The sequence below is a fragment of the Pipistrellus kuhlii genome, unplaced genomic scaffold (assembly GCF_014108245.1).
Source record: "Pipistrellus kuhlii isolate mPipKuh1 unplaced genomic scaffold, mPipKuh1.p scaffold_m20_p_71, whole genome shotgun sequence".
Classification (NCBI taxonomy): domain Eukaryota; kingdom Metazoa; phylum Chordata; class Mammalia; order Chiroptera; family Vespertilionidae; genus Pipistrellus; species Pipistrellus kuhlii.
This window is the reverse complement of record NW_023425575.1, coordinates 633,824-661,673: the sequence shown is the minus strand read 5'-3', so window position 1 is coordinate 661,673 and position 27,850 is coordinate 633,824. Positions and strand designations below refer to the sequence as shown.

General features: G+C 44.8%; 2 protein-coding genes across 5 annotated transcripts in view; both read left to right on the top strand.

Moving 5' to 3' along the window:
• LOC118710225 (zinc finger protein 850-like) overlaps positions 1-27,850 on the top strand; it is a 133,698-nt gene that overhangs the window by 53,613 nt on the left and 52,235 nt on the right. For 2 of the 4 annotated variants that reach the window (XM_045575943.1, XM_045575944.1), the window contains 2 exons: positions 4,300-4,302; positions 9,087-11,220. The exons of the other annotated variants lie outside the window; for them this stretch is intronic. In XM_045575943.1, coding sequence (XP_045431899.1) covers positions 4,300-4,302; positions 9,087-9,557 — 474 coding nt within the window. In that variant the 3' untranslated portion in view covers positions 9,558-11,220. Of the gene's footprint in view, positions 1-4,299; positions 4,303-9,086; positions 11,221-27,850 lie in introns of those variants that run through there. 4 annotated transcript variants of the gene reach the window in all.
• On the top strand, positions 95-27,615 carry LOC123651690 (zinc finger protein 658B-like). The gene is given in 4 exon segments (XM_045575995.1): positions 95-218; positions 16,182-16,308; positions 25,415-26,369; positions 26,371-27,615. Coding segments are annotated over 3 exon segments (1,734 nt in total). The 5' UTR covers positions 95-218; positions 16,182-16,274; the 3' UTR covers positions 27,116-27,615.

Genomic DNA, 27,850 nt, shown 5'->3' with positions numbered 1-27,850 from the left:
CGGGGCTGAGGTGAGTTCCTGTCCCCCAGGCCCCCCGCCTCCTCACCCCGCACCCCACAGCCCGGTGCGGGCCTGTCCCTCCTGCAGCTCCGTCCGCGGGGAGGACCGTGAGGAAGGCGGAGGGGAGGGAGGAGCGCGGTGGCTTCTGAGGACACAGCCAGTGCGGGGCGGAGAGGACAGGGGTGACCGGCCTCCGAGGTTCCCCTGAGGGTGTGGCTGTGAGGATTGGCGGGCAGATCAGAGGCTGCAGGGAGGCCGTCACAGCCTCACGGGGGCTGTCCCGGCTGTGGGGTCCCTCAGGGGCCTGGGGTGGTCCTGGACCCGCTGGAAGACAGGCTTCTCCACATGCCATGTGCCAAATGCATGGGGGAGCACAGCGAGACCCAGTGGCATTGGAGCAGGAAGGGGGCAGAGCCGAGGGAGTGAACCTGGGACTGAAGATGGGAAGGGGATAAAAATTACCCAGTGTGTGCACCTCTGGAGGGAGTGTGAGCTGATGGTTCCAGGGACCTGGTGTGGGGACTTAAATGTGAAGCATAAACTCACTCTTGTCTTGGAGGCATGGTCTGAGAGACTGCAGTGGAATTGCTAGGCAGGAAGGCTGGGGCCCTGTAGGAATCGCCCAGAGCTTAAATGGCCTTGCTCTCTTGCCTCCCCTCCCCCAATCCTTCCCACCCAACCCAGCTGCTCAGCTGAGGGCAATCCCAGTAAGTAATGGGACTGTGATGGGAGAGCAGCCTGCATTGGCATTAGGGCCTGGTGTCCACACTAACTGGGTGTCCTGGACGAGGTTGAGGCGGGGAAGATGTGCAAGGAGTACAATTACTGCTTCTCAGAGAGACAACACTGGTGTCAATTGTCTCCATTCTGACAGGTTGGCGTGACCTTGGAGGACGTTGCCCTGTACTTCTCCAGGGAGGAATGGAGCCTCCTGGATGAGGTTCAGAGGCATCTGTACCTGAATGTGATGCTGGAGAACTTTGAACTTGTATCCTCGCTGGGTAAGACCCTCACTGTCACCAGTGACCTGCACTTGGCTTTGGGATTTCCCAGTCCCCATCCCCCAGGGTGTGCTGTCCTCCCATGTATACTGTGGTTCTGCTTGTCTGATCCAGTTTCCTGGGTAGTTGCTATCCTGGGGAGGGTTGGTCTATTTCCCCTCCTCCCTTCTGTTCCTGAAGTCCCACTTCTCCTCGCTGGACTACATTCACAGGATAGGACTTGTGGTTGGTAGTGTTGCAGGAAGCCTGTCTTCTATATTCATGTTGGATATTTGTACTTATTTTTAAATATATATATATTTAATTAATTTTTTTTTTAAGAGAGTAAGGGAGAGGGATAGATAGTTAGAATCATTGATCAGCTGCCTCCTTCAGTCTCCCTACTGGGGATTTGCCCTTGACTGGAATCAAACCTGGGACCCTTTAGTCCATAGGCCGATGCTCTATCCACTGAGCCAAACCGGTTAGAGCTGTACCTACTTTTTAAAGAATTGTCTCTACATCCTTATCCTGTTTATTAACTGTATTTTTTTGGTGAAAGAGTCTTTTAAATACCTTGTATATTTTATATATTAACTGTGTATTACATACAGGAACACATATTTTTGCATGCGATTAATTGTGCTTTGCAGATATTGCTTCCCACACTCCTTTTTTATATAAATTCCATGTTTTGGCAAAGGTGCATTCAGCAGGTCTAGTGCCACCATTTTTCGAGGAAGCTCAGGTGCTTGTTACTAGTGCTTAGCAATACAGTATTTTTTTAGCTTTAAGATATGATTTCTATTGAACATGTATAGGATTCACCTTTACATTTTATTACAAACTAGAGGCCCGATCCACGAAAATCATGCAAGGGTAGGCCTTCCTTCCCCTGGCTGCCTGCACTGGCTACCAGCACCGGGGCTTCCCTCCCCTCCACCTGCTGGCTCCTGGGACTGGGGCTTCCCTCTGGCTGCCAGGACCTGGGCTTCCCTCCTCCTGCCAGGACTACTCACAGTGTATCAACTTCCACAAGAACAATGGAATGCACCAAATAAAGGTAATCTACACTTGAAACTTTGTAGCCTGGAGCGTAGCCAAGCCTCCTGCTCGCTCTGTGGTGGCAGCAATTTCAGTTGGAACTTATGTATCATCTATTATTGAAATTTTGTAGCCTAGAGTGAAGGCCTGGGCAGGCCAGGGCTGCAAAAGCTTGACTGCCTCCATGGCCGGGAGTAACCCTAGCCTCCTGCTCTTCTAGCTCCTGCTGCTGCCATTTCTGTTGGAATTTATTTACCTTCTATAATTGAAACTTTGTACCCTTGAATGAAGGCCTGAGCCTGCTAGGGTATGTGGAAAGCTTGGCTTCAAGGGAACCCAAACCTCCCTCCTGGTCTCTGAGGCTGCAGCCATCTTCATTGTGGTTAATTTGCATACTCACTCTGATTGGCTTGTGAGCGTGGTTTGTGGGTGTAGTGGAGTGGTGGTTAATTTGCATACTACTGTTTTATTGGATAGGATTAGAACATAATACTAATAAAATCACTTTAACCTGTTAACCGAGCGGGACCTCTAAATACGTCAAACGTAAACAATATCAGGAACGAGTAGGACGTATGAATACGTCCTTGAAATATATGATGCGCCCCAAGAGGGACGGTATATATTTTTTGTAATTTAAAAAAAAAAATATTTTATTGATTTTTTTTACAGAGAGGAAGGAAAGGGGAGAGATAGAGAGTTAGAAATATCAATGAGATGAGAGAGAAACATCGATCAGCTGCCTCTTGCACACCCTCCACTGGGGATGGGCCAGCAACCAAGGTACCTTCCCCTGACATACCACTGAGCCAAACTGGTTTCAGCTATTTTTTGTAATCTTTATCATTGTTTGTAAAATTTATAATTTTTTACAATAATTTGACGTGTCCATTTTTTTTTGTTGGTATTCTTTTCTATTTTTTTTTGTAATTTTGTATTTTCCTTTGTGCTTTATATATATAAATAAACGAAAAAATATATATTTTTCATTTATTTTCATTAAGTATAAATAAAAAAAAATAATATGACACGTCCTAGTGAAAGAATACGCACCCGTTATAGGTTGCGTCATTAAAAAGGGAACTCCCAGGTTAACAGGTTAATAAACATTTTTACATACACACATACATGACTACTCACAGTGTATCAGCTTCCACAAGAACAATGGAATGCACTAAATGAAGGTAATCGCCAACATAAGATTCTAAGTAGCCCTGACTATTTTCAAAATCAACAACTGTAAACATTCTTTCGTCCCACCTTGCATATTTTTTTATGAAAAGTACACATAACCCTAGCCAGTTTGGCTCAGTGGATAGGTTGTCGGCCTATGGACTGAAGGGTCCCATGTTCAATTCCAGCCAAGGGAACATGCCTGCATTGTGGGTTTGATCTCCAGTAGGTGGTGTGCAAGTGGCAACCAATCAGTGATTTTCATCATTGATGTTTCTCTCTCTCTCTCCCTCTCCCTTCCTCTCTGAAATCAATAAAGAAAAACATTTAAATTTTTTTAAAAAATAAGAAAAGTCACACATGAAAGGGAATAATAAAGCCTTATTTCCTGTGCAGTGTTAAAACATGGTTCATGTAGGCATACAGTACATCCTCGGGTTACGTTGGAGATCCATTTCTACGTTGTTGTAACTGATTTTCGCCGTTAAGTGAAAATCACCTACACCTCCTAACCCAAATCACCTAACCCCCCTACACCTCCGTCACTCACATGGAGCACATACACGGCAGTAATGAAGTGAAACAATAAAAAAAAAAACTTAAAAGAAAGATAACAATTCCTAACTTTTTTTTTTTTGAGCATTGTGTAGTTTTCAAACAAGACTTATTAGATTTATGTGTTGTAACAATTCCTAACATTTACTTGTGGTAAATAAATAATAAAAAACATAAAGCACATATGTACATACGTAAAATTATGGGACTTTTTTTTAAAAAATAAATAAATGGGAGATAGATAAATAAATTGGGGATGGCGATGTAACCAACTGTAAAACGACGTACGTTGAGTCTGATGTAACTCGAGGATTATCTGTATTTCATTCTTTTTTTTCTTTTTCTTTTTTTAATTGATCTCTGAGAGGAAAGGAGAGGGAGAGAGAGAAACATCAATGTTGAGAGAGAATCATTGATGGGCTGCCTCCTGCATGCCCCCTACTTGGGCTCAAGCCTGCAACCCAGGCATATGCCCTTGGCCAGAATCAAACCTGGGACTCTTTGGTCTGAAGACTGACGCTCTATCCACTGAGCCAAACTGTTTCAGCAAGTTTTTCCAATTTTGTATCTTTCAAAAAATACATGTTAGGTATTTGTGTATTTTGTCTTGTTTCCTTATTACTTATGTTTGTTCTAATATTTATTATTTGTTTCTTTTTCAACCTTTGGGTTTATTTTCTTGTTTTGTTTCTAGTTTTCTGAGGTGCCAGAATTTTTGGAGATTTTTTTTAAATAATGTGGGCACTTATCCCTATAAAATTGCCTCTTAGAATTTCATTTTCTGAATTTTATACATGAGCTTTGGTAGGCTGCCTTTTCATTTACTTTGTCTTTAGACCCTTTTGAGTTCTCATTTTTATTTGGCTACTCTGGAATATTTTTTTTAATATATATTCAATTCAAGATAGAGAGGAAGAGAGATGGAGATGAAGAAGAAGAGAGAGAGAGAGGCATCAGTGTGAGGGAGAAACATTAGTTGGTTGTCTACACATGTGTCCCAACTGGAAATGGAACCTACATACTAATATGTGCCCTGACTGGGCATCGAATCTAAGACCCCTCGGGTCACAGGATCACGCTCGAACTAACTGAGCCACTCTGAAGTGGGTATTCTGTGGTGTTTTTTTTTTTGTTTTGATTTTTTTTTTATAACAGGCTAATTTAAATATATATATATATATATTTTTAATTGATTTTTTAGAGAGAGGAAGAGAGAGAGAATCATCGATCAGCTGCCTCTTGCACACCCCCTCCTGGGGATGTGCCTGCAACGAATGTACATGCCCTTGACCGGAATCGAACCTGGGACCTTTCAGTCCGCATGCCTGCGCTCTATCCACTGAGCCAAACCGGTTTCGGCTGTGGTTGTTTTTTATTGATTTCAGAGAGGAAGGGAAGGGAAGAGAGAGATAGAAACATTAATGATGAGAAGAATCATTTATTAACTGCCTCCTGCACACCTTCAGTCGAGCACACAACCTGGGACCCTAGGGTTGTAATTGAACCTGGGACTATTCATTCTACAGACCTATGCTCTGGACACTGAGCAAAACCGGCTGGGGCCATATTGTGGTTTTTAAAATCAATATTTCCAGTATTTTTCTAATAACAGGTCACTATGGTCAATGATAGCAGAAGCATAATGGTTGATGGAGGTAACTCTGACCATTGTTTTTGACTGTAGCTATCTTCAAATATATTTGTTCACCACATCTTTCCAGTATTCTTACTATGCAATTGTCCTTATTTGATTTTCTGTATTACTGTTTGTCTTCATTATACTCTTTTAAAAAATATACTATATATTTTATTGATTTTTTACAGAGAGGAAAGGAGAGAGATAGAGAGCTAGAAACATCAATGAGAGAGAAACATAGACCAGCTGCCTCCTGTACACCCCCCACCGGGGATGTGCCCGCTACCAATGTACATGCCCTTGACCGGAATTGAACCTGGGACCTTTCAGTCCGCAGACTGACGCTCCATCCACTGAACTAAATCGGTTTCGGCTTCATTGTACTCCTATTCCCATTTCCTATGGGTTTTTAATATATATATCTATATAGATATATATAGATATATATATTTCTTTATTGATTTCAGAGAGGAAGGAGAGAGGGAGAGACAGTTAGAAACATCAATGATGACAGAGAATCATTAATCAGATGCCTCCTGCACACTCCCATTGGAGATTGAACCTGCAACCGGGGCGAGTGTCCTTGGCCAGAATCGAACATAGGACCCTTCTGTCTGTAGCCTGATACTCTATCCAGTAAGCTAAACTGGCTAGCACTCCTGTGAGTTTTTTTTATAACTGTCTATTTACTCTGGGATGGGGAAAGATTCTCATATCTCTGATCCTGTCATCTTGCTGATGTTACTCACATAGGTCTTTTGCTGTGATCTCATCTGTGCTGTGCTATTGTACCACATTGCTGACCATCCATTTTTTCAATGTTTCTTCTATTATTTCTGTCATTTACCCTGTGCAATGGATCAATTGGGAATTAAGCAGAAGAATCATTTCTGCATCACAGTAGAAACATGACTTTATAAAAGACACAGTGGACACAGGCGGTTTTGCCTGAATAATGGGCTGCTGGACGTTGATGCCAGTGGGTCTTGATCCGGCATCTAGAAGGGTTCTGAGCCGAGACCAGTTTGGCTCAATGAATAGAGCGTCGGCTTGGGGACTGAAGGGTCCCGGGTTCGATTCCGGACAAGAGCATGTATCTTAGTTGTGGGCATATCCCCAATAGGGGGTGTGCAAGAGGCAGCTGACCAATGACTCTCTCTCATCGATGTTTCTATCTCTCTCCCTTCCTCTCTGTACAAAATCAATAAAATATATTAATAGAAGGGTTTTGGAATCTGGAGAAGAGTTGAGGATAGATTAAATAGGAGACCAGAGATGAAAGATAATTTTGAAGGACATTGGGGGTCAGAGGAGACTGGCTGAGGAAACCAAGTTCTTCTTGTCTCAGGACCCCTTGCGTTTTATTATCACAAATTGTCCTAAGGCAAGGTGGAGATAATACACTTCAAAGGGTAGGGTTTTGTACAGAAGCATTGTCAGATTGGGGAATAGCCTACACCTCTTCAGGAATTTGGCCAGTAGGAGGCAATAGCATGTAGATTAAGATGCCCTTCTCTGGCCAGTTTGGCTCAGTGGACAGTGTTGGCCTGTGGATTCAGGGTCCCAGGTTTGATTCCAGTCAAGGGCATGTACCTTGATGTGGGCACATCCCCAGTGGGGGGTGTGCAATAAGCAGCTGATTGATATTTCTCTCATCAATGTTTCTAACACTCTCTCCCTCTCCCTTCCTCTCTGTAAAAACATCAATAAAATATATTTAAGATGCCCTGAGCTGTTTGGCAGGAAACAATAATTCTTTTTAGGTTTGGGGAAATATCTTTAGCCATTCCCAACAGGTTATAACATATGTGACTCCGCCCTTGTTGAGTCCCCAAGTTCCATCAACCTTCTGATGAAACTCTTGCAATTATGACATGCTGGAATTGGCCTCTGGCAACAGGCTGTAACCAAACACCTGGGCTTTGTTACATTCATAACTAGGAACCCATTTGGTTCAACAGGTGTTTTGTTACCATTGCCCATTCCTCACCCAATTCTACTTGTTCTTGTTTATTGTTGACACTGTGCCAACGACTGTTTTAATAATGATCAGTGCTCACTCTACTTGGATTCCCAGTCCATGGATAACTTAACCTTTCTAAACTTTTCACCTCTACCTCTTTCACCGGTCTCTCTTTAGTGCCCTCCACCATTGGTCCATGCCTGCAGATCCTTACAGTGCACACCTTTTACTGCTCTAATGCAATTGATTTTTATTTTACATTCAAATTATTCTACATAGATTCACTTCACCAGCATGAAAGGTCCTAAAGGAAACCATTTGTGGAGGAACAACTAGCAGACCCTTCTTCTCTCCTTTTTTCTTTTTTTAAAATCTATTTTATTGATTTTTTACAGAGAGGAAGAGAGAGGAATAGAGAGTTAGAAACATCGATGAGAGAGAAACATCGGTCAGCTCCCTCCTGCACGGGGATGTGCCCACAACCAAGGTATATGCCTATTCCAGAATCAAATCTGGGACCTTTCAGTCCACAGGCTGACGCTCTATCCACTGAGCCAAACTGGTTTCTGTCTTCCTCTCTTCTTTCTATCCCATCCTGTGCTCTGTCCCTCGCTTGGTGAGATTTTCACCATTGACTGACTTTAGGGCCAAGCAATGTATAGCAGCCATTTCCTCAGGATCTAACTCACTTGTCTTAAAAATCATTTTATGGAATCAGGCCTAGTCGTGACAGATAAACATTTGTGGTGAAGATACTCTGTTTTCATAAGGTCAAATGTACTTCATCAGCTTTTCCTTTTGTTCAGGTTGCTGCTGTGGCACAGAGAATGTGGAGGCTCCGTCTGAGCAGAAGGTTTCTGTAAGAGTGTCACAGGCAAGGAATCCCAAGGTAGCCTTGTCTTCCCAGGAGGGCCACCCCTGTGAGAGCTGTGGTCTCGTCTTGGGAAACATTTTTCACTTGACTGAGCTGCCGGGAAATCAACACAGACGGTTACTGCTGAGGTGTGGGGCCTGTGCACAAGGATTTTATTTCAGTGCCAAACTTCACCAGCAGCATGTGAGAGAGAAAGCTTTCTTTAGAGGCGCGGACAGGATCTCACCTGCACACAGCTGCCATGTGTCCCAGAGTCATTTCACCTGTGGGGAGCCTGCTCAGACCAGAGATAGGCCAGAAGATATTTCGAAATGTGGGATGAAGTCTCAAAGGACAGAATATAACAAAGCCATTGGCTGCAATCACACGTTTACTCAGGACAAGTGTGTCCATGCTGGAAGTCAGTGCTTTCTTGGCTGTGAATGTGGAAATTACTTGACCCAGTTTTCAGGCGTTCATTCTGAACATGGAGAAAAGCCTTACAAATGCGGTGAATGTTGGAAATCTTTTTCAACGATGCACAGCCTTCATAGTCACCAGAGATTTCACACTGGAGAAAGGCCTTATGAGTGCAGTGAGTGTGGGAATTCTTTCACCAGTAACGCTGCCCTTCGTCGCCATCAGAGACTTCACACTGGAGGAAAGCCTTACAAATGCAGTGAATGTTGGAAATCTTTTAAGAGGATTGATAGCCTTCATTATCACCAGAGATTTCACACTGGAGAAAGTCCTTATGAGTGCAGAGAATGTGGGAAATCTTTTACCAGGAGCAATGCCCTTTGTCGCCATCGGAGGGGCCACACGGGGCAAAAACCTCATCAATGCAGTGAGTGTGGGAAATCTTTTGCCACCACCAGTGAGCTTCATCGTCATCAGAGGGTTCACACGGGAGAAAAGCCTTATAAATGCAGTGACTGTGGGAAATCTTTTACGAGAATTGATAGCCTTCATTGCCACCAGAGATTTCACACCAGAGAAAGTCCGTACGAGTGCAGTGAATGTGGGAAATTTTTTATCAAGAGCAGTGGTCTCCATAATCAAAGTTTTGACATTGAAGAAAAGCCTTATACATGTAGTGAATGTGGGAAATCATTTGCCAGGAGCAGTGATTTTAATCTTCATCAGAGAGTTCACACTGGAGAAAGGCCTTATGAGTGCAGTAAATGTGAGAAATCTTTCACCACCAGCAGGTACCTTCTTTGTCATCAGAGAGTTCACACAGGAGAAAAGCCTTATAAATGCAGTGAATGTGAGAAATCTCTTACCAGGAGCAGTCATCTCCTGTATCATCAGAGAGTTCACACTGGAGAAAGCCATTATGAGTGCAAGTAATGTGAGCTGTCCCTCAGCCAAATTTTTAAATTGGCTCTGCACCTATGAGTCCAAATGTGAGAAAATTCTTAGAAGTGAAGGAAATGTCTCTTAGTTCCGTCTTCGCAATAGTGTAAGAAAATGTGTGAAATCTTTTTAGTCTGAATTGTATCTCATACATTTAATCACCTACATTACATAAAGTCCCCTCAAGTGACTATATTGTTGTGTTTGTTTTTATGTTGTATCATATGTATCTGTGTTGCACTTTCTAACATACAGAGATGTTCTGCCAGATCTGTATCACTGCATATTTCTATTCCTGAAGGTATTTTACCTGAACCACCTATAAGGTCCCTACAGATGGCATCAATCACCATCCTCATGTGCCCAGGGAAGCTAACTCTGTTGTCTGATTTGTTGAAGAAAATTAGGAATACCTGAGTCCTTAGTTCTTACTTGTTTCCTTGTCATGAATTGCCACATAGGACTGATTGCTATTGGCGCCAGTAAAGATAATGTTGATTGCCATTGTCAGGGACACACTTTTCCTAGATGCTAATGAAGAATTTATGGAGTGCCTAAGTCATCAATGGGAGAACGGCCAGTCTCAGGTCTCTTTGGTTTGTAAAATAATGAAGGCTTTTTCCTAAGTCTTTTTAATCTGGGGTATGCTCTTTACTCTACGGCTAGTTTATAATGAGATCTGGCCTCTCCAAGCATGATCAGGTGAAAAAACATTTATGGGGTCTGAAATATTTTTGCCCTTGGGGAAACATGGTGCAAAAATTAACAGTTTTTGCCAAATTTACGTTATTGCCCATATTTTCCTAGGAAACACTGTGGACTCTCTAGTCCTCATGTGAAGATGGGTGTTTTGAGACACCGAGATCACATCAAAGGGGGGGTAGCTGTGACAACCTCAAGTAGGTCTTGTAGCATGAATTTTTTCCTAGATTTCAAGGGATGCCAATACATTGGAAGGGAATTGAAGGGAATCTCTTGTCCAGATCTTGCAGAGGGTAATGTGCCCTCTTGCCTACAATTGCATGGGTGATGGTCACTGGTTAGTGGACCATCGCAGTGAGGGGAAACCTTTAACTGCAGAAACACTGGCCTACTTGTTGTTGGACAGGACCACAGCCCATTAGATGGAATGGTCCTCATCTAAATGTGCACCAAGGAATTAAGTTGAAGAAAAGACTACAGGATCTGTGTGGACACAGATCTGAGGGCTCCAGGCATGTTTATCTTTTGTGGAGCGGTCATTGTTATTGATTGTAATCAAGAGGTTTTGTGGGTTCCTGTAGCTTCTCATTTGTTCCCATCAGAGCCTTTGGTGCTCTGGGAGCAAGACAAAGATGGAGACAAAGGCTGTCTGTAGTCCAGGGATGTGGCTTTTGTGACCCAGCCAGCATTCAGGTGGGGTCTTCATTGTTTGTTACATTTTCTTTCACTGAGATGCAACTCGCCCAGAGAGCATTCGAATATGGATTGAATATAGACTTGCCAAACCTGTAATTCTAAACTAGGTGAATGTACATTTGTTTTATCTTGAACCATTTTTACAAAAGCTATAATGAGTAAATTACATGTGTAAAGTATAGAGTTTCGTAAATCTTGACATGTGCATGACACTGTAACTATCATTATACTTATAATATTGACCATATCCGTCACTGTGTACTTGCTTCCTGACCTCTTTTAATGTGTCCCTGTTCTTCACAGCTTTCCTAGTAACCATAGATTTACATTCCATTTTAATAGAGAACTTTGCTGCCCTAACTGGTTTGGTTCAGTGGATAGAGCGTCAGGCCTGCGGACTGAAGGGTTCCGGGTTCGATTCTGGTCAAGGGCATGTATCTTGGTTATGGGTACATCCCCAGTAGGGAGTGTGCAGGAGGCAGCTGATCGATGTTTCTCTCCCATGAATGTTTCTAACTCTTTATCCCTTTCCTTTCCTCTCTGTGAAAAATCAATAAAATATATATATTTTTTTAAATAGAGAACTTTGCTTTTCCTAAGTATTTTTCTGCTCGCGATGCCACATGCGGCTCTTTGGCCACTTGAGTGTGGCTCTTCCACAAAATACCACGGCCTGGGCCAGTCTATTTGGAAGAAGTGACGTTAGAAGTTTAAGTTTAAAAAATTTGGCTCTCAAAAGATATTTGGCTGTTGATATTTGGCTCTATTGACGAATGAGTTTGCCGACTCTGGCTTAGACCATTATCTCTCCCCTCCAGACTTACCCACAATCCAGACCTGCACAGAGAATTCTGCGCCCAGAAAAAGCCCACCTAGAGTCCTTTAAAAACCTCTGACTCCCAGTCTTTGCAGCTGGCTCCCATTGGGGGCTCAGCCTATCTGGGTTTCCAGATGATATAATAAATTCATAACTCTTCACCCCTTTTGGCCTTGTGCATTCTTCCCACAGCAACCCTAACAAATGGTATGGTACAATGCTCTGGGAAATGGCAATTTTGCACTTATTTTTACACATTATTACCAAAAGGGGAGGCATAACTGGGTTATGTGAAATACATGGGTGATAGATTAGGGAGGCAGGAGAAAGCAAAGGGAGGAGTGCCTCCAGGGTTGGACATAAATTAAAATGATAGACACATGCTTCTTGTCCATGAGTGGGTATGCAACTGGACAACTAATGGGCCCGGTCAGCCTGTCACTACGTGAACCGATAAAGCAGAGACAGGGTTGAATCATAGATGAACATTTATTCCAATACTGCTGGCAGTATGGGAGGGCAGCAGGTCATCCACAAAAATCTGCTCTGCCACCCACATACACCAGCTGCCTATATGGGGTAGGACCAAGATCACATTAGGATGCCTGTCAGGTTTGGCTCAGGATTCACTTCCCGGGCAGCGCACCTGTGAGGGAATCTGGATCTCCAGGGTGGGGTGTGCAGGGGGCAGTAATGGATGATTCTCATCATTGATAGACTCACCTTTTCCTGGATAAACCCACCAGTCCTTGGAATAGCCATGACTTACTGTAAATGTGATACAGCCCCAACCCAGAAGGAACACCTTGTATGGACATATGCATTCATTGGCTAACCACCCAGCTCTTGCCAAGCACCCCAGCCCTCATGCCTTCCTCATTCTCCTTAAAAAGACTTCTATCCGCTGCTCAGGCTGCGGCTCTCTCTTTGCTAGACAGCCCGGCAGGTCTCTCCTCTAATAAAGCCTGTGTCACCTGGTTCTTGGCAGCTGACTGATCTTTCAATAATTGATGTTTCTGTCTCTCCCTCGACTTTCCTCTCTGAAATCAGTATTAGGGGAAAAAAGGTAATGAGAAGGTTAAAAAGAGCTAATTACAATGTAACCGTGATATCTGAGGGGCTAGCAATCTGAATCCATGCCAGCAAGCCCAGTGTACATTATTTTATTATTATCATTATTATTATTTTTAGAAATAATTAAAAATTTTTAAAAAAATATTTTATTGATTTTTTACAGAGAGGAAGAGAGAGGGACAGAGAGTCAGAAACATCAATGAGAGAGAACATTGATCAGCGGCCTCCTGCACACCCCCCACTGGGAATGTGCCCGCAACCAAGGCACATACATGTCCTTGACCGGAATCGAACCCAGGACTTTTCAGTCTGCAGGCGGACGCTCTATCCACTGAAGCAGGCTGTTTTTGGCCCAGTGTACATTATTTTAAAAAATATATATTCTTATTGATTTTAAAGTAGAAGGGAGAGGGAGAGAGAAACATCAATGATGAAAGAGAATCATTAATTGCCTGCCTCCTGCATGCCCTCTGCCTGGGATAGAACCCACAACCTGGCATGGGCATGTGCTCTTGACTGGAATCGAACCTGAGATCTTCCAGTCCTCAGGCTGATCCTCTATCCCCTGAACCAAACCAGCTAGGGCCCAGTGAACATTCTTGATTATTTATTATTCTAAAAAGCATGTTATCAGGTATGTTATCCAAGATGTAAAAAGATTCGAGATAGGCTCAGTTAAGGTGAAGATTGATGTTCCTTAGGCAAAAATACTACTCAAGGATGTGACTATCACTATGAATTGCTTTTAGTTGGATTTCATTTCAGCCTTACCCTAAGTCTCTGAGTTGCTCAGGCTGCCTGCCACTCAGGCCTCCAGGGAATAAGCCAGGTTTCATTTATGGTCCGTTTTTGTTCACAAACTCTCCCACTTTTTCAAAAATTTATTTATTTTAAATGAAGTTAAAATTATAATAAAACAAGAGAATTCCATGTTTACTATATCAAAGGCTGGGCCTACATTTTTAGGTTATATTTGTCAAATACATATATGATGGTGTGAATAGGTCATCTGTATGATAAAATAATTGACACTTTAATGCAGGCATTCCTCTGTAATTATGAGTGCTATATTAGGATCATAGATAATGTGTGTGACTTTTAAATATGGGTTTTTAAAAATTGATTTCTGCTGAAACCGGTTTGGCTCAGTGGATAGAGCGTTGGCCTGCGGACTAAAAGGTCCCAGGTTTGATTCTGGTCAAGGGCATGTATCTTGGTAGGGCACATCCCCAGTAGGGGGTATGCAAGAGGCAGCTGTTTGATGATTCTCTCTCACCGATGTTTCTAACTCTCTATCCCTCTCTCTTCCTCTCTGTAAAAAAATCAATAAAATATATATTTTTTAAAAATCAAAATATATATATTTTTAAATTGACTTCAGAGAGAGTTAGGAGAAGGGAGAGGGAGAGACAGAAACAACAATGATGAGAGACAATCATTGATCCGCTGACTCCGGCACGTCCCTTATTGGGGATCAAGCCCAACTGGGTATGTACCCTGACAAGTAATTGAAGGATAACCTCCTAGTTCATTGGACAACACTAAACCATTCAGTGACATTGGCCAGACCAGATAATTTCTTCATCAAAATGGAATCAAGTCCCTTCACCAGAAAAAGATAACTTCCTTTAGCCATTTTTACAACGTCTCTCCTGAGGACGTGACATTTCATAGCTTGTAGTGTTGATCTCCGTGTTTCCTACAGGAGCGATGTGGAAAAGAACCCTATTACTTTTTTTTTTTTTTTTTAAGGATAAAAAAAGAACCTTTATTTTTAAAGACGGAAATTTGAAAATTTAAACAGCCAGGTTTACAGGCAATTGCTTGAAATTCTTTTGTCTTCAGAGTTGGATTCCATTATACATGCTTCGTTCTTTCTTTAGACCTCTAACTTCGGGCTGAAGTTGAGCAGAAACAGCCTCCACTTCCGCTCACATCATTCTTGGGTCCCACAAAGGTCCTGTTACTTTCTTGGACTCAATGACTACATTACCCAGAAAACCCTGCGCGGAAGACCAACAGCTTAGCCAATGAAGGGTCAGAAAAGATGTTTCCGGGCGGGACTTCCGGCGTCCTCAGAACTGGCATTGTGACTCACCCAGCTACTTTGGAAGTGGGTCCAGACCTCTGGGTCCCGGTGGCGATGCCCCCACAGAGAAGGCGCGGGAGTGGCGGCGCCCACAGCGCACTCGCGGGGGTGAAGCCCGGTGTCCGCACCCGGGTGACCCGCTCCGAGGCCCGGACAGGCCCCGCCATTCCCGCGAAGGCCGCTTCCCCCGCCGCCGACCCCGGGCTCCGCGCACACAGTCCGATGGCGGCGCCCGCCCCGAGGCGCGGGGCTGAGGTGAGTGCGCGTCCCCCAGCCCCCCCCCCCCCCCCCCGCCTCCTCACCCCGCACCCCACAGCCCGGTGCGGGCCTGTCCCTCCTGCAGCTCCGCCCGCGGGGAGGACCGTGAGGAAGGCGGAGGGGAGGGAGGAGCGCGGTGGCTTCTGAGGACACAGCCAGTGCGGGGCGGAGAGGACAGGGGTGACCGGCCTCTAAGGTTCCCCTGAGGGTGTGGGTGAGAGGATTGGCGGGCAGATCAGAGGCTGCAGGGAGGCCGTCACAGTCTCATGGGGGCTTTCCCTCCCGGCTGTGGGGTCCCTCAGGGGCCTGGGGTGGTCCTGGACCCGCTGGAAGACGAGCTTCTTCACATGCCATGTGCCAAGTTCATGGGGGAGCCCAGCGAGACCCAGTGGCATTGGAGCAGGAAGGGGGCAGAGCTGAGGGAGTGAACCTGGGACTGAAGATGGGAAGGGGATAAGCATTACCCAGTGTGTGCACATCTGGAGGAAGAGGAAGTGGGAGCTGATGGTGTTGGGGACCTGGCCTGGAGAATTAAGGGTGAAGCATCAGCCCTGGTTTGGCTTTGTCTTGGAGGCAGGATCTGGGAGACTGCAGGGGTATTGCTTGGTGGGAAGGCTGGGGCCCTGCAGGCATGGCCCAGAGCTTAGATGCATACCTTCCCAGGGCCTGGACCCTCTGTTGTACCTGAGGGCAGTAACTGAGTGATGGGACTGTGATGAGAGATCAGCCTGCAGTGGCATTTGGGCCTGGTGTCCTCATAACCAGGCCGTGGAGGAGGTTGAGGACACGGAAGATGTGTAAGAAGTAGGATTGTATGTTCTCAGAAATACAATTTTGGTTTCAGTAGTTTCAATTCTAGGAGTTTAAAATTGGCTATGGTATAATTGGATGCTATGCAGACACCCTCCCAGGACCAAATTGGGATTACAACTAAAATAATATTTTAAAAATCCTGAATAATCAATTGTCTCCATTCTGACAGGTTGGTGTGACCTTTGAGGACGTTGCCCTGTACTTCTCCAGGGAGGAATGGAGCCTCCTTGATGAGGGTCAGAGACAGCTGTACCTGAATGTGATGCTGGAGAACTTTGAACTTCTATCCTCACTGGGTAAGACTTTCACTCTCAACAGAGTCCCAGATTTGACATTATACATCTTCATGCTCTTTACCCCGGATGTGCTCTGGCCTCACTGCTTGGCTTTCAGTTTTGTGGGCCCTGCTGTTCTTGGGAGGTCTGGTTTGTTTGCTCTTCCCTTTTCTTTTTCTGCAATCACAACACCTCCTGTACTGAACTCCTAGGGAGGGATTTGTGATTATTATGTGACAAGGAGCCTACTAGATTCCTTCATGATTAGTGAGAAAAAGCATTTTTTTTATATTCCTATTGATCCTTTGTACAAATTTTGGAAAAATTGCCTCTACATCTTTAGGCTGGTTTTTTGTTTTTTTAATATATATTTTATTGATTTTTTACAGAGAGGAAGAGAGAGGGAGAGAGAGCAAGAAACATCAATGAGAGAGAATCATCGATCAGCCGCCTCCTACCAAACCAGTTTCGGCCCTGCTGTTAGCTTCTTGTAGCCACCATCTTGGGTCCACATGGGGACAGCCATCTTGTGTGTGGGAGTGATGATCAATTTGCATATAACTCTATTAGATAGGGTTACCAAAACTGTATCACAAAAGTTGTAGGAAATATGCAGGAACCTGTTTGGCTCAATGGATAGAGCATTGGCCTGTGGACTGAAAGGTCCCAGGTTTGATTCCATTCAAGGTCGTGTACCTTGGTTGCAGGCACATCCCCAGTGGGGGCTGTGCAGGAAGCAGCTGATCGATGTTTCTCTCTCATCGATGTTTCTAACTCTCTATCCTTATTCTTTCCTCCCTGTAAAAAATAAATAAAATATACTTATAAAAAAGCTGTAGGAAACATTAAAAATCTACAAACAATAGGATTACTTATATTATATTCTGTAATATTTTACCCCCTCTGGCTTTCTTTTTGTTCATACTATCTAATAAAAGAGTAATATGCAAATTGACCATACCTCCACTACACACAAGCCAATCAGCAGTGAATATGCAAATACAACAAAGATGGCTGAGGCCACGGAAAGCAGGTGGGAGGCTTGGGTTTCCCCAGCGATGAAGGAAGTCACATTTTCCACCTGCCCTTGCCTGCCTAGGCCTCTGCTTATAGCTACAAGGTTTCAATTATAGAAGGTGAATAAATCCCAAGAGAACTGCCTGTGTCCATGGAGCAAGCAGGAGGCTTGACTCCACTCCAGGCTACAAAGTTTGTTGTAGAAGATAAATACCGTATTTTTCGGACTATAAGACGCACTTTTTTCCCCCCAGAGGTGGGGGGAAAAAGTCCCTGCGTCTTATGGTCCAAATATAGCCTACACATATACTTTAAAAAAAAAGTTTTTTTACTTGCCCAGCTCTGTGTGGTCTGTGTGTCCTTGCCCGGCTCTGTGTGCTTGCTGCAGCCACTGTCCATTCCTCCGTGCCCAGAGTGTCTGCCCTGCTCTGTAAACCCCGAGTGGTAGAGGAGTTCCCATGTATGGTAGTCAGCCTCCATGCCCTCGCTGCAGCCATATCTCCATGTCAGCCCAGGTGCGGTGTACGGTAACTGCGTAATCCAAACCGTAATCATCGCCTGTACCCCTTGCTGGCCCGTACTCCGTGCCTGGAAGAATGCCGCGTCTATTCCCTCAATCATTCCTCTCCGCCCTCTGTTGCTGTGCTTGACTACTGGGTAGGTGTACTGTAGATCTCCGCCCACCAGTAAACTCCGACCTCCGCTGGATGCCCTGATTGATAACGCCACTACGTCAGAATTTCTCTTCATACTATTATACCGGTAACTGTCAAAATGTTTGTACTGCAACAAACTTCATACCGGTATATTGTATGCAGAGACTTTCTGTGATACCAAACCAATAACATTTACCATAATGTAAAACACTCTCCAGCCTCTTCTCTCACCACTACAATGTGTAGATACCCATAAACTATGCAAAGAAAGCATAGAAAGTCTCTGCATGATTTATGGGTTTACACATTGTAGTGGTAACACTGAACTTTGCTGACAGCTTTTAGCCTTGTGAGAAGCTGGAAAGTGTTTTAACACAGTACCGTAAATGTTATTGCAAAATCACAGAAAGTCTCTGCATACGGTATACAGGCAATATTCTGAAAACTACTATAGCTTGCCCCCACTATACTGGTAACATACAGTGTTTAGGCCTGAGGGCCCTTTCACACATATGCAGCTGTGTTGTTGCGTTAAAATCTCTGCTGCATGTAGTACGCGTTTTCTATGCATTTTCTGTGCGTTTTTTGTGCGGTGTGTTTTTTTCCCCATTGACTAGTATGATGTATGGTGACGTTAACGCAGAAAAGATGCAGCATGCCGCATCTTTAAAACTGCTGCAGAACAAACGCAAAATAAACGCATATACCTACGCAGTTTTGCTGCGTTTTTTATGCGGTAACTGTCCATTTTTTTATTGTGTCTGTTAATGCACTGAAAAACGGACAAAAAACGCATACTAGGTGTCAAAGGGGCCTGACTGCAATAAAATGTGTGGAGGGGGGAGGGAGAGATATGAGAGCACCTGATGGAATATGGGGGGAAGGATTAAAAAGACATACCGTATTGGTATTTTCTACAGTTCTTTAATTACGGTTTTGCAGAAATCCGGTACCAGTACCGCCCCCTCACTAAGATGTCCAACCAGAAGAGATGCACATATAAAGTTGGTTTCAAACTGGAAGTTATAAAATATGCAAAGGAGCATGGCAACAGGGCAGCAGAGAGACACTTTGGACCACCTCCCTCTGAAAAGATGATAAGAGAGTGGAGGAAACAGGAGGATCAGCTGCAAAAGTTGGAGAAAAGTAGTAAGCACACTTTACGTGGACATGCTGCAAAGTGGCCAGAGTTGGAGGTGGACATAAAGGAGTGGATCACACATCACCGTGAAAATGGCTTCTTGGTCTCCACAAAAATGATCATAAATAAAGCAAAACTCATTGCTGTGGAAAAAGGAATTCAAAATTTCACTGGCTCACCATCATGGTGCTACAGATTCATGAAGCGATCTGGCCTTGCTATGCGCACCAAAACAAAAATTGCTCAAAAAATGCCCAACAAATACGAAGAAAAGATCTTGTCTTTTCACAAATTCGTCATTGATGCCAGAAAGAAGAATCAATTTGAACTAAGCCAGATTGGAAATATGGATGAAGTCCCGCTTACTTTTGATGTGCCATCCAATAGAACAGTAGACCACAAAGGAGCAAAAACTATAACCGTTAAAACTTCAGGGTATGAGAAAACCCATTACACGCTTGTGTTGTCCTGCTGTGCAGATGGTACTAAATTGCCACCAATGCTCATCTTCAAAAGGAAAACTTTTCCAAAAGAAGCGATTCCTCGGGGAGTCGTGGTGCATGTCCATGACAAAGGATGGATGGACGAAAAGGGAATGAGGCTCTGGATTGAAAAAGTGTGGTCCAAGCGTCCAGGCAGGCTTTTAAAAAAACCATCCTTGTTAGTGCTTGACCAGTTCAGAGCACATATCACCGACACTACAAAAAAGAACTTTAGAGAAGTCAAAACTCATTTAGCTGTAATTTCCGGTGGTCTTACCAGCCAGCTGCAACCTCTGGACGTGTCCATCAATAAACCATTTAAAGTGTTTATGAGGGAAGAGTGGAACAAATGGATGGCTGCTGGTAATCATGATCTTACACCTACCGGTACTGGAAGAATGAAAAGGCCCACTATTACCCAAGTTTGTGAGTGGGTGAAAACCTCATGGGACTCAGTTAAGGATGAGATCATTGTACATTCCTTCAAAAAATGTGGCATCAGCAATGCCTTAGATGGGACTGAAGATGATATGTTATATGAAAATACTGGATTCCGGGACCGGTTTGGCTCAATGGATAGAGCGTCGGCTTGGGGACTGAAGGGTCCCGGGTTCGATTCCGGTCAAGGGCATGTACCTTGGTTGCGCGTATATCCCCAGTAGGGGGTGTGCAAGAGGCAGCTGATCGATGACTCTCTCTCATCGATGTTTCTAACTCTATCTCTCTCCCTTCTTCTCTGTATAAAATCAATAAAATATATTTAAAAAAAAGAAAAAGAAGAAAATACTGGTACCAGCACCAGTAATGACGAAAGTCCTGTTATGAGGATCTGAGCTTTCTAGATTCTGACTCTAGCGATGAGGAGTTCATAAAACAAGCAGAACCTGGAGGGTCCAAGATGGCTGCTCGGGTAGACACCTAACCACAGCAGCACACAACAATTTCAATGGAATACAACTAAAATGTAGAGTGGACATCGCTCAGAGCTACAGGTAGTCGACTGACCGAAAATTCTACAACAAGAAGGAAAGAGAAAACCAGAAGGAAAATCAGAGGAGCTGAAAAAAAAGCCTAAGGTACGGAGACATGCTGTGCGCTCGCACGCACTCGCACGCGCATGCACGCGCACGTGGAGAGGTCGCAGCCGGAGAGGAGAGAGGGCTGGGTGCTGCCTGGCATTCCCTAGCAGGAAGGAAATAAAACCCCCAGCCTGGGCTAAACCCCCGAACCGGCAGCGCTGAGCGCCAGTTATGAGCCAGACCCTGGGGACCCAGGCTCCAGCGGGGGAGACGGGGCTGTGAGGCAGATTCCCAAGAGAGCAGCGAAAAGCAGAGCCCCCGGAGTCACACGCACATTGCACGCAGAGGACTGAATGTTGACTCTGATGCTGGATCACCCTAGCGTGAAGAAACAAAGCCTCCGGCGACGCTGAGCCTCAGTCCGGACTGCTCTGAACCCCAGTCCTGGACCAGACCCTGGGGACCCAGGCTCGGGCAGGGGGAGATGGGACTGTGAGGCGGAATCCCAGGGGAGTGGCGAAAAGCGGAGCCCCCAGAGTCTCGCGCACTGCGCACAGAGGACAGTCTGTTGACTCTGATCCTAGACTCCCCTAGCGGGAAGGAGAAAAAAAAAAAGCTCCAGACTGGAGGAATGCGACAGGGAGCAGGAGCCCCTGCCGGACACCAGCCAGCTGGGCGCCGGCAGGGACCCGGGCGACTGGGCCCAAGGGGGGGGTGCCCCTGAGCCATCGACCTCTGAGCCCGGGCAATGGAGCCAAGGCCGGGGGCTGCTTCCTGGGCTGCGCCGACCACGGCAACAGGCTGGAGCAGCGCGGGAGCCCGCGGAGAACAAAGGGGTGCCACAGGCCAACCTGCTGAGCTCCCAGGACAAGGAGGAAGAAACCAAAGTTCTCAATGTGAAGAAATCAAGTGAGAGCAAAAGATATTAAAATTACTTAAGAATGAATACAAAGAAGATCTTGAAAAATCAAAGACTAAGTCAGAACTCAACTCACCAGCCAACATTGCAACATAAATGCGTTTAAAAAAAAAAAAGCACAGAATGTTGGAACAGCAGCGGCTAGGCCTAGAGTTCCCAGGCACAAAGCAGTGGCATCCGGGCCCAGAGCAGCAATGGCCAGGCCGCAGAGCAGCAGCAGCCAGAACCAGAGCAACAACAGCCAGCACTGGAGCAGCCAGACATGGGGCAGTGACAGCCAGGCCTGAGGCGGAGGCAGCCAAGCCCAGGGTGGCCAGTCCAGGAACACCCAGACCCGGAGTGGCCGGGCCCGGAGAAGCCGGGCCCAGAGCAGCTGAGTTGGGAGCAGCCAGGTCCAGAACAGCAGTAGCCAAGCCCGGAGCATCCAGGCTGGGAGCGGCCAGACTCAGAGCGGCCGGGCCCGGGGCAGCCGGGCCCAGAGCAGCAGGGTCTGGTGTGGCCAGGCCCGGAGCAGCAGCTGCCAGGCTGGGAGCGGCCAGGCCGGGAGCAGTCGGGTCTGGTGCAGCCAGGCCCGGAGCAGCGGTTGCCAGGCTGGGAGCAGCCGGGTCTGGTGCGGCCGGGTCTGGTGCAGCCAGGCCTGGAGCAGTGGCTGCCAGGCTGGGAGCAGCCAAGCCCGCAGCAGCCGGGTCCGGTGCGTCCAGGCCCGGAGCAGCGGCTGCCAGGTTCAGAGCAACTACAATAGGTCAGGAGCGGCGGTGACCAGACCCGGAGCAGCTGGTTGTGGAACGAACCAGAGCAACAGAGGCCAGGCCCGGAGCAGCCAGGCCCGGAACAGCTCGCTCCTCGCCTGCCCCTGCCCCATGGCTGCCTCTCAGACATGGCTGGAAACTTTTGTGGGAACTTGAGGGTCTGCTGAATCAAGTGATGAAGGCTTAGATCTGGATGTGTTGAGTTAGTATAGGGCTGGGGTGTTGATCTGTGAGTGCCTTGGGTGGGGCCTGGATGAGGCTGGTTGACCTATTTGGAAATGTCTTTTGTGTGAAATGTATCATTGGGCATGTGGTGGTATTATTGATATGAGAAAATGCTAAGTAACTGATTTACTATCTGGGGGGGATTTGCTGTCGGGGAAAGGGAGGGAGGAAGAGACTGAACATAAACTGCACCTGTGGGTGAGGGCGGTTGGGGATGGGGAGGGGGCGGAGGGTGGGGTGGAGCCTGCTGGAGGGGGGAAGAAATGAGGAACCTTTGTAACAATATGAACAATAAAGATTGATTTTAAAAAAAAAACAACAAGCAGAACCTTTACCATAAACCTTCAACTTTATTCTAATTTATTACTGAAGTCTCTTGTTATTGTGTTTTACAGTACATTTTGTCTTTTGCTGACTGTATTTTTTAATAATGGTTCTAAATGGTTCTAAATGCTGTTGTTTACAGGATTGATTACATGTGTTTATGACTGTGATGTTGGGTTTTAATGCACAAAATATTTTAGGACACTATTTGGTTCAGAATCTTTTTTTCTTCATTTCCCTTCTCTAAAAACTGGTGCGTCTTATGGTCCGGTGCGTCTTATGGTCCGAAAAATACGGTAAATGCCAGATACCAGGGCCTCTGCTTGGGATGATGGAGGTGTGTGGCTGGCCTGCAAACCACCACAGGCACCTAGGCTCTCCTTGGCTGCCCCATACCCCAAGGGAACCCTCCCCCTCCCCCCCCCACCAATCTGGGACACCTTTTAGGGCAAACCAGCTGGCCCCACCCATGTACCAGGCCTCTTTCCTATCTAATAAAAGCATAATATGCAGATTGACCATCACTCCAACACACAAGATGGCTGCCCCCATGTAGTCAAACATCCTGCCCCCTTGTGGACACCGATGGTCACAACAAGATGGCTAGCAGGGTTAGGTAGTTGGGAGGTTCCAGGCCTGCAAGAGAGGGAAGTTGGAGGCTACCAGGCCTGCAGGGAAGGGCAATTGAGGGTGGAGACCCAGGCCTGCAGGGGAGGGCTGTTAGGCATTAATCAGGCTGGCAGGGGAGTGGTTAGGAGGTGATTGCTGCCAGGCAGAAGCAGTTAGGAGCAATCGGGAACGCAGGCAGGTGAGCAGTTGGGAGCCAACATTACTGGAATGTGAGAGGGATGTGTAACTGCACATTTAGGCCTGATCTTGGTGGGATCGGGCATAAATGGGCAGTCGGACATTCCTCAAGGGGTCCCAGATTGGAGAGGGTGCAGGCTGGGCTGAAAGACCACTCCTACCACCCATGCACAAATTTCATGCCCTGGGCCTCTAGTCAGTTTATATTGTTCATTATATTCTACAAATAAGTGAGATCATATGATATTTACCTTTCTCTGACTAGCTTATTTCACTTTGCATGGTGCTTTAAAGTCTATTTTGTTGGATCTGAGTATTGCTATTTCAGCTTTTTTTTTTTTTCCATTTACATGGAAAAATTTTTTCCATCCTTTCATTTTCCCCAGTGTGTGTCTTTTGTTTTGAGGTGGGTCTCTTATTTTTTAAAAAAATACATTTTTATTTATTTCAGAGAGGAATGGAGAGGGAGAGATAGAAACATCAATGATGAGAACCATTGATAGGCTTCCCCACTGGGGATCGAGCAAACAACCCAGGCATGTACCCTTGACCAGAATTGAACCCGGGACCTTTCAGTCCACAGGCCAACACTCTATCCACTAAGCCAAATCAGCTAGGACTGAGGTGGGTCTTTTACAGACAGCATATAGTTGGATCTTGTTTTTGTATCCATTCAGTTACCCTACACCTTTTGATTGGAGCTTTAAACTATTTACATTTAGAGTTATTATTGAGAGATGAGAGGCCCAATGCATGAAGATTCCTACAAGAAAGGAGCTTCATATCCTGTAACATTCCCAAAATTTTTATTTGTTAATTTAATTGTATTTATTTATTTTTAATATATTTTATTGATTTTTCACAGAGAGGAAGAGAGAGGGATAGAGAGTTAGAAACATCAATGAGAGAGAATCATCGATCAGCCGCCTTCTGCACACCCCCCACTGGGGATGTGCCCGCAGCCAAGGTACATGCCCTTGTCTGGAATCGAACCCGGGACCTTTCAGTCCGCAGGCCCACGCTCTATCCACTGAGCCAAACCGGTCCCAGCTATTTGTTAATTTTAGAGAAAGGAAGTGAGACAGAGATAGACAGAAATAGAGAGGGAAACATTGATCTGCTATCTATGCATTCATTGGCTGTCCCCTGCATGTGTCCTGAAGGGAGATCATACCTACAAACTCAGGGTATTCGGGCCACACTTTCACAGAGCGAGCCACGTGGCCATGGCTCTAAATTTGTTTTTAATTTCAGAAGCTCATAGTGGGATCTTGACACTTTTTCCTATGTATTCATGTCATCTGCCAACATCTCATATTATACCTGTAGTTCATACTGTAGGGGGTAATATCATTTTTTTCCTTCTCTTTTTTATTTATTTATAATTTCTAGATTTTATTTATTTACTTATATTTTATTGATCGCCCCCCCCCCCCCAGAGGAAGTGAGAGGGATAGAGAGTTAAAAACATTGATGAGAGAGAAACATTGATCAGCTGCCTCCTGCACATCTCCCACTGGGGATGTGCCCACAACCAAGGTACATGCCCTTCAATGGAAATGAACCCAGGACCCTTGAGTCCATAGGCTAAAGTTATATCCACCAAGCCAAACCTAGTCAGGGCTTTTTACTTTTCTTTAATAAAGCTTCTAGTAAATTTGAATTATGCTCTTTTTGGTTTTTTAAATTTTTAAATTTTGCTTTTAGAAAAAGAGGGAGAGGACTAGTGAGAAACATGGATGTTAGAGCTAAACATTGATTGCCTGCTTCCTGTGTGTTCCCTACCAGGATTTGAACCTGCAAACACAGCATTTGCCCCAAACAAGAATGTAATTGCCAACTTTTTGGTGCATGGGATAACGTCTAACCAACACAGCCACAGTGGAGAAAAGCCTTATAAATGCAGTGAATGTGGGAAATCTTTTACAAGGAGCACTAATCTTCGTCTTCATCACAGAATTCACACTGGAGAAAAGCTTTATAAATGCAGTGATTGTGGGAAATCTTTTACCCAAAGCTCTGCCCTTTGTAAACATCAGAGACTTCATACAGGAGAAAAGCCTTATAATTGCAGTGAATGTGGGAAGTGTTTTACCCAGAGCTCTGCCCTTTATAATCATCAGAGACTTCATACTGGAGAAAAGCCTTATCAATGCAATGAATGCGGGAAATCTTTCAACAGGACTAGTCATCTTCATGAACATCATCAGAGAATTCACACTGGATTAAAGCCTTATAAATGCAGCAATTGTGAAAAATCTTTTAGCACTAGCACTGGCCTTCACTGTCATGAGAAAGTTCACACTGGAGAAAAGACTAATAAATGCACCGAATGTGGGAAATCTTTTACCAGGAGCACTTCCCTTCGATATCATCAGAGATTGCACACTGGAGAAAGGCCCTATGAGTGCAGTAAGTGTGGGAAATCTTTTTCCAGGAGCAATGACCTTCGTGTTCATCACAGAATTCACACTGGAGAAAAGCCTTATAAATGCAGTGAATGTGGGAACTCCTTTACCGCTAGCACTGACCTTCACCGTCATCAGAAAGTTCACACCGGAGAAAGGCCTTATAAATGCACAGATTGTGAGAAATCTTTTATCAGGAGCATTGCCCTTCGATATCATCAGAGATTGCACACAGGAGCAAAGCCTTATGAGTGCAATGAATGTGGGAAATCTTTTATCAGTAGCACTGCTCTTTCCCATCACCAGCGAATTCATACTGGAGAAAAGCCTTATAAATAGTGATTGTGGGAAATCTTTTACCCAAAGCTCTGCCCTTTGTAATCATCAGAGACTTCAAACAGGAGAAAAGCCTTATAATTGCAGTGAATGTGGGAAGTGTTTTACCCAGAGCTCTGCCCTTTGTAATCATCAGAGACTTCATACTGGAGAAAAGCCTTATCAATGCAATGAATGCGGGAAATCTTTCAACAGGACTAGTCATCTTCATGAACACCATCAGAGAATTCACACTGGATTAAAGCCTTATAAATGCAGCAATTGTGAAAAATCTTTTAGCACTAGCACCGGCCTTCACTGTCATGAGAAAGTTCACACTGGAGAAAAGACTAATAAATGCACTGAATGTGGGAAATCTTTTACCAGGAGCACTTCCCTTCGATATCATCAGAGATTGCACACTGGAGAAAGGCCCTATGAGTGCAGTAAGTGTGGGAAATCTTTTTCCAGGAGCAATGACCTTCGTGTTCATCACAGAATTCACACTGGAGAAAAGCCTTATAAATGCAGTGAATGTGGGAACTCTTTTAGCGCTAGCACTGACCTTCACCGTCATCAGAAAGTTCACACCGGAGAAAGGCCTTATAAATGCACAGATTGTGAGAAATCTTTTATCAGGAGCATTGCCCTTCGATATCATCAGAGATTGCACACTGGAGAAAGGCCCTATGAGTGCAGTGAATGTGGGAAATCTTTTTACAGTAGCAGTGACCTCCGTGTTCATCACAGAATTCATACTCTCTAAAAAACTTATAAATGCACCAATTCTGGGAAATCTTTTATCAGGAGCACTTCCCTTCCATATCATCAGAGATTTCACACTGGACAAAGGCTCTATGAATGCAATGAATGTGCGAAATCTTTTTCTAGGAGCACTGACCTTCGTGTTCACAGAAGTCAAACTGGAGAAAAGCCTTAAAAATACAGTGAATCTAGGAACTCTTTTATCCACAGCCCTCTCCTTTTTCGTCATCAGCAAGTACACATTGGCACAAACCATTATAAATGCCTTGAATGTTGGAAATCTTTTACAACTAATGAATCTCATCCATTGAAATACCTACATGAGCCAAAACTGGTTTGGCTCAATGGATAGAGCATCTGCGTGCGGACTGAAACATCCTGGGTTTGATTATGGTTAAGGTCATGCACCTTAGCTGCGGGCACATCCCCAGTGGGGGGTGTGCAAGAGGCAGCTGATGGATGATTCTCTCTCATTGATGTTTCTAATACTTTATCTCTCTCTCTTCCTCTCTGTAAAAAAATCAATAAAAATATATATTTTTTAAAAATACCTACATGATATAAAAGTTTTTATGGAGTGGTTTTTTTTTTAATGTTGGACCCATATGTAACTATGTTTCACTTTCTGAAATACATAGTTGTGTTTCCAGATTTATTTCACTGCATATTTCTGTTACTTAAGGTATTTCATTTGTACCACTTATACGATCCTACCGATGGCATCCATCACCATCCT